Source organism: Mytilus californianus, unplaced genomic scaffold, assembly GCF_021869535.1.
Source record: "Mytilus californianus isolate M0D057914Y unplaced genomic scaffold, xbMytCali1.0.p SCAF_9, whole genome shotgun sequence".
In the NCBI taxonomy this organism is placed as follows: Eukaryota; Metazoa; Mollusca; class Bivalvia; order Mytilida; family Mytilidae; genus Mytilus; species Mytilus californianus.
This window is the reverse complement of record NW_026262745.1, coordinates 90,572,921-90,579,975: the sequence shown is the minus strand read 5'-3', so window position 1 is coordinate 90,579,975 and position 7,055 is coordinate 90,572,921. Positions and strand designations below refer to the sequence as shown.

Here is a 7,055-nt window from a genome sequence, read left to right as displayed (position 1 = left end):
AGGATTTTTGTTATACAAAAACTTGATTACTTTTATTCGAGATTTGGGTTTGAGATATAATTTAACTGTTTTGTAGATAGTAAAGCTTTGGTTGATATTATATATTAATGACTTAAACTAGGTATTTCAGATAAGATGTGGTATTAATACATTGGTTGTAGCAAGGATATGAAATGTATCTTTGGTTAAGAAGCTTTAATCCTTTATAAAAGGAGAGTATGCAACAATACAATACTGCAAAAAATATTTGCGTGTCAAGTCCGCAAATTATAGATTAAATGTTTGCCATATTCTATTAAAAATGATAAATTTAATGTTTTTTATGTTCTTGTACGAGTGATAAATTAAATAAATGCGATGTTTTAGCACGAATAATGACGTTTCGGAAGCAATGATGTGAGATTTTATTTCAAATTGAGTGTATATGCTATAAAGCGTCCTCTTTTATGGGATGAATCTCCTTTTTTTTTAATTGTATTTATGAATTTCAATGTTGGTTTTTTAACTTGACCATGCCAGACTGATAGACTCTTCTTTAAAACATATTCCTCATTTTTAACCTCAGCTGCAGCGTTTTACATCATCCGAATAACATTCATAAAAAGAGGGACGAAAGGTACCAGAGGGACAGTCAAACTCATAGATCGAAAACAAACTGACAACGTCAATCAAGACAATCAGTTCTCTGTTGTCATATTACTATACTGTATAGCGTTAGAGGAATAATGTTGGCATTGTACCGGTCAACTGGTTCAGTTTACCTATATATTGCATGTCATGATTCTAATGTATCATGATTCTGAATATTACAGAACAAAGCCATATTTTAGACAAGCATAGATGACAGTTTATGTTTTTACATTAAGTGTAATGGTAATGGTGACTTTGAATGTTAGGACAGAGTATTGATTGTCCCCTTGTTATTTGTTGACTTGTTTTTTAAGTTGGAATTATTTTTTGTATATTTTGGATGATTTAGTCGAATTCCAAATATAAATAAAATAGGACTTGAGGTAAACACAACACAAAAAAACAAATATTCAAAAGACATCTTCTTTAATAGATCAACTCAATGTAAAAAAAAAATAATGCTGATGTCAACAATAACTAGAATATGTCGAGACAAATTTAGAAAAATAAATGCATCAAAAATTTGTCGAGCAATATTCAGAAAATTCAAGAATATAAGGAAGATGTCAAGACTGGTTACATACATATTAATTATGTCAGTAATCTGTCGTGAAACATTCTTTACAATAAAGTAAATTCAAGTTATCGAGTAATTATTTTTAGAGAAGAATAAGACAGTTCTCTTAGCACTCTGTAGCGGAGGTTGCATAGCTGTTTTACAAAACAAAATAATATATCAAGAATAGAGTGCGTGTTAATTTATCGATATCATATTAAATTACTACATCAAAATTATTTTCGCATATAGCATATCAAATTTACAAATCGTAAATAACATCGACTTCCTTGTTTGAAAAAAAAACAAAGAAAAATATATCAACATGTTTTTGTATGTAAAATATCTTTTTCTAGGAATCATCAAATCGTTGTTTTTTTTAACAAATATTCAAAATGATAAACATAAGAGGATTAACATAAATAAATATTACAGGAATACTTTGGTGTGTCTTATGCATGGAGTCAAGTATTGAGATAATAATAATGAATATAATGAGTAGCACAAAGTAACTACCCTGTCAGAACGATTCGTCTGACAGACAATACATAACGCATATTATTTGAAATAAATAGATATAAAATCGATTTTTTCAAACTTACATACCAATAAATAAACAATATCTACATATAATGCTATCCGTAATGACAATATTAATATTGGTAAGAATATGTAAAACGATAGAGTAGTAATCATTACCAAAAAATACGGTGACCATGTAATAAGTAGTGTATCATGAAATTATTCTTCATTTCGTCCTGGATTATATGCAGTTGTGCATAACTTTATCAGGACCTAATGAATATTCTATTGCATAGAATATAATTGCATAGCGTTCATTCGACTTAGATGAAGTTGTTTCAGCCGCCGGATGGATGAAATAAGCGTTCTCCCTGTGCTCATATGTTAAGACAAATAACTTTAAAACAATATATGTATACCTGCTGAAACGGTTTGACGTGGAAAAAAGGTAAATGGAGATAAAAAGCCCTAACCTTCTTCTCAAATAAATTATTAATAAATCGTTCAAACAAGATAGAACAAACCAATTCGAGCAGTTATTATCAATAGAGTTATGCAGTTCGACAACATGTAAATTATGATAAGTACAAATGTATAATTATATATAAGAAGATGTGGTATGAGTGCCAATGACGCAACTCTCCGTCCAAGTCAACATTTATAAAAGTAAGCCATTATAGGTCAAAGTGCAGTCTTCAACACGGAGCCTCAGCTCACACCGAACAGTCATATATTACAATTGTAACTAGTAATAATAAGTTTACAATTCAATTGTATTTTTAAGCGCTCTGTAAGAAACTTTACAGATTGAAAACCAACATATCGAAGAGCAACAACACGACGTGCACATATACACAACAGCAAACTTTATGTCATACTAAGTTACATGGACACAAAGGCAGTCGTAGGACTCCTTAAATCGAAGTAGTAGGATAAATCTTGAAAAGGCCATTAGCTGTTTTGATGAGGTCAACAACAAAATGTACGCCGGCAATGAAAATAAAGTGATAAATGAGTATCTCTGTTCATCCTTATTTAAAATTTAAACCTTAAAATTAACTGTGATATACAACAATAGAGCTTCTTGTCTTAGCTGAATGTTTATATGAGGGTGCTTATCGATTTGTTCCGTTTAATATTTGTGCATATTGTATTTTTGTGTTGAAAGGCCGTTGTATATCGTAGTATGTTCAAATATGCAGACAGTGTCTTAAATGAATTTCCTGTTTATTATGAAATAATTTATTTCATGTAACCTTTACTCCAAGATGCAAATACAATTCATAGATATATCATATATCACAAAACAGCCGCTTTCGTAATCAATAACATGACATGCCATATGCATATTAGTTTTGCTTATGATAAAACAGTGAATTCTTGATATTTTCAGCATCGATCAACAGAATGAAGAACTTAGTAATGATCGTTGCACTCTTAGAATTTGTAATAGTTACCGGTTTAAATAAACGAAAAGGGGTCAGTTTTTCATTGAATGCACCAAATAAGATACCAATTCGTGGTTTCTTATTAGATGATAATGATGACAAGGTTTTATCTTCAAAATTAAAATCGATTGAAAAAGTGATAAATTCCCAACAGGACCAATTGAACAAAATAATAGCGGCTTCGAATGATAATATCCACAGCGTTTCTGCAATTAAATCCAAGCTCACAGATCTAGGTAAAACCGTCAATGGTTCGATTGAAAAAGTGATGGATTTCCAACAGGACCAAATGAACAAAATAAAAGCAGATTTGAAGGATAGTAGCCAGAGCGTTTCTGTAATTGAATCAAGGCTCACAGATCTTATTAAAGCAGTCCATGGTTCGATTACAAAAGTGAAGGATTCCCAAAAGGACCAATTGAACGAAATCATAGCAGCTACAAAGTATAATAACAACAGCGTTTCTGCAGTTAATTCAAAGCTCACAGATCTTAGTAAAGCAGTACATGGTTCGATTAAAAAAGTGAAGGATTCCCAACAGGACCAATTTAACAAAATAATAGCAGCTTCGAAGGATAATAGCAACAGTGTTTCAGCAGTTAAATCAAAACTCACAGATCTTAGTAAAGCGGTCCATGGTTCGATTAAAAAAGTGAAGGATTCCCTACAAGACCAATTGAACAAAATAGTAGCAGCTTTGAAGGATAATAGCAACAGCGTTTCTGCAGTTAAATCAAAGGTCACAGATCTTGGTAAAGCGGTCCATGGTTCGATTAAAAAAGTGAAGGATTCCCAACAGGACAAATTGAACAAAATAATAGCAGCTTCGAAAGATAATAGCAACAGCGTTTCTGCAATTAAATCCAAGCTCACAGATCTTAGTAAAGCTGTCAATGGTTTGCAAAAAGCAACAGCCCAACTGGCTGGTCCGGCTAGTGATGGTTTGTATCCATTATTAAAGAAAATTTTCAACAACATTTCAATCATTGCATGCGGGCATTATAATTATAAATATGTACTCTATACGTTTCAGTTTTAATGCAATCTGCGTGAAAACTTCACTGACAAGTTTTTGAATATGTATACGGTCTATTTAATTACTGTCTCAATACGACATATCATCTAAGAAGATACAAGGGTTTTATAACAGGGTAAGAAATACCATTACAATTCGGTATCTTTAAAGGATCAGCTTGTGGTAGTATACTTTGTCTATTGTTCATAAAGATAATTTAAAGTACATGCATGACTCGATACAATAAAGACACTCGTGTATACATATTGGAGATAGGAGTGGCCAGTATCATAATCTGATAATTATTATTTGAACTAAATACTAAAGTTGTATTAGTATTTCTAAACCCGTTGCAAACCTTTCGTTTTTCAATTTGTAATAATTATAAGATAAGGGCCGTTTCCAATGTGTATAGCAACAGAATTTCTGCAATTAAATCTAGAATCACAGATCGACAAAAGAGAACGCGTTCGGAAATGCTGTGAGAAATAATGACAAGGAGTATAGTCTAGCAATTCTGATCAGATTCATTTTATTATATCAGTTGAAAAAATGTTATTGTTTATTTTGTAGGTTACATTGGATGTTACTTAGATGATTCTCGGAGACATCTCAAGCATAGAATAAAGTACTTTGGGAACTCTATAACTTTGGTAAAATGTCGTGAACATTGCAAAGGCTATAAATACACGGGTTTGCAGGTAAGTCTGATTTCACAACCAACTGTTTAAGATAAAAGAACAAATCAAATGACGTCATATAAAATATGCTTTTGCATTCGGATTGAAATTAAAAAACACACACGTTTTTAGATATCTAAATCTCAAACATAAGTCAAGGTAAATATTTCTTTCAATGACACTATAATTTAAAAGTATATATATTTTGTTAATAATATATGCATAATTTATCTGATAATTATTTTATTTTTCATATCTATGAGATACGTGTGATTTTTCCTGTTTTCCGAGATTACATTTAACTTAGCATATTTTAATTATTGTTTACAAAAAATACAATTGTTTTTTGCTTTTCAATTTCAGAATAGTGACCACTGCCTTTGTGGAAATAAATTAACAAACAAAAAGTATCCAAGGGTACCAGAATCTAATTGTAACGCAGCATGTCGTGGAGAATCGAATCGAAAATGTGGAGCAGCCTGGAGAAACTCGATATATTTAGGTAACTAATCATTATTTTGTCCATCAGCAATAAGATTTTATAAATTTTTATTGTCAAGATATAAAAAAAATAATTTTTTTATTAAGTACTCTGGATTACAATTTTTATTTTTTCATTTTTGAAAAGCTTTAAAAAATTAATCAACTCAGAACTGGTATTATATTATGGGAAGTAATTGCGTTAACGTTCTGATTGGTTAAGACGTCATTTACGACGACACTGAAACTGCATAACATCAATGCATGGGAACGTCAGTTGAAATGTTAATCACTTTGAAATTCTAATACATTATTTTTGTTTTTCAGTCAAACCATAAGCGAGATGAGAAATACAGAAAAGATGCAGAAGATCAGCATCAAAATAAAATAATACACTTCAAGTTGTTGTTTTTTTTACTGAAATTACTTTTTGTGTAAACTATAAGCAATGATTGACAAAAGTAATATTGTTCGTAATAGGGTGGCCTGAAATCTTTGTCTTTGGGTCTCTTTGTCGTATACGTCATATTTCCTGTTAATCACAGCAATAAATCTGTCTTGAGAGAAGGATTTTTTTCGCCTACCGAATACACCTACGGTAGAATTACATGACTGAAATCCAGTTTACAGAACCTTTAATTGCCACTTGACCCTGACATTTTGATCCAGACTATTATTTATTAAGTACTCCAACGGATGATATAGATACAAGCAATGTCTGGCGTAATGTTCTGTGTATACACATATATAGTTTTTATTTTAAGATACGCATGCTACATTTTCAAACAACAACCCCCAAATTAAGTGCACTTACATGTAATTTAGAAACGTTTTTGGTCAAAATTTGAATAGTAAAATGATCCGTGGCAGAGGGAAATTGAGTATGGGTTTGTGTGTTTTTTTTATTTCTTCATCTTTAAAGCTATTAACATGATGAATATGTTTTTTTTCTGTTATTCCTTTTTTAATGTATCTATAAATTGGAAAAGAAGAAATAGGGTATGGATGTGTCTGACAACAATTTAATGAGATACTAGAAAGCAATCACTATTTCAATGAAGCTGAACTTTTAATGGTTTTATTCAATCTGACAGTAAATGGAAGGTCTTCAGCAAAAAACTACTCAAACCTAAAGTTATTATCAGATCTAGCGTCCACACACCCCTAAGTCTGTTGTTGATATAATTTGTTGATTGTAATATTTGCCATCACATTTTTTACTTTGTATGTCAACAAATGAATTTTTTTCCGATTTTAGGGAAGGGCACACCCGTTATGTCACGCATAAATCCTCACTTGGTCATTTATTTATTTATTTTTGTTATCTTTTTCTAATTACAACCTGATTTGGATGTGTTTGGATTTCAATGTGACCATGTGGAGGAAGCTAGTGTATATGTTCAGTAAAGTGGACATCAAATAATTTTCCTTAATGATGTGGTTTGTGATGCTAAATACTTTGTTGTTTGTGTATTGTGTGTCACTGTTTATCTAGGTGTAATATCACCATTGTTTTTCCCCTATTCGTCTTTGTTAAATTTGCACTTTTTAAAAAAAATTGTGCAGAATTTATCTTTGTTTCAAATAAAGAAATACTTGACATGAGTAAAGTTTTATCCCATCCAGTAATACGGACAAAAATTCAAATAACATTTCATTGCATATAAGATAATAACCATCACTGGAAGTTAACCAATCAAATTTCCACCCCTTTCTTTCCTGTT

The 7,055-nt window shown here is 31.0% G+C and overlaps 1 protein-coding gene across 2 annotated transcripts; it reads left to right on the top strand.

The window, feature by feature from the left end:
* The first annotated feature begins 3,119 nt into the window (after window positions 1-3,119).
* On the top strand, window positions 3,120-5,732 carry LOC127716003 (uncharacterized). Of its 2 annotated transcripts, XM_052222104.1 has the most exons (5): window positions 3,120-3,895; window positions 4,025-4,097; window positions 4,745-4,872; window positions 5,215-5,353; window positions 5,659-5,732. In XM_052222104.1, the coding sequence occupies exons 1-5, from the start codon at window positions 3,131-3,133 to the stop codon at window positions 5,667-5,669; spliced, it is 1,116 nt and encodes a 371-aa protein (XP_052078064.1). In that variant the 5' UTR covers window positions 3,120-3,130; the 3' UTR covers window positions 5,670-5,732. The 2 variants fall into 2 exon arrangements, with proteins under 2 accessions (XP_052078064.1, XP_052078063.1); XM_052222103.1 differs by having other exon boundaries at window positions 3,120-4,097.
* The last annotated feature ends 1,323 nt before the right edge of the window (window positions 5,733-7,055 follow it).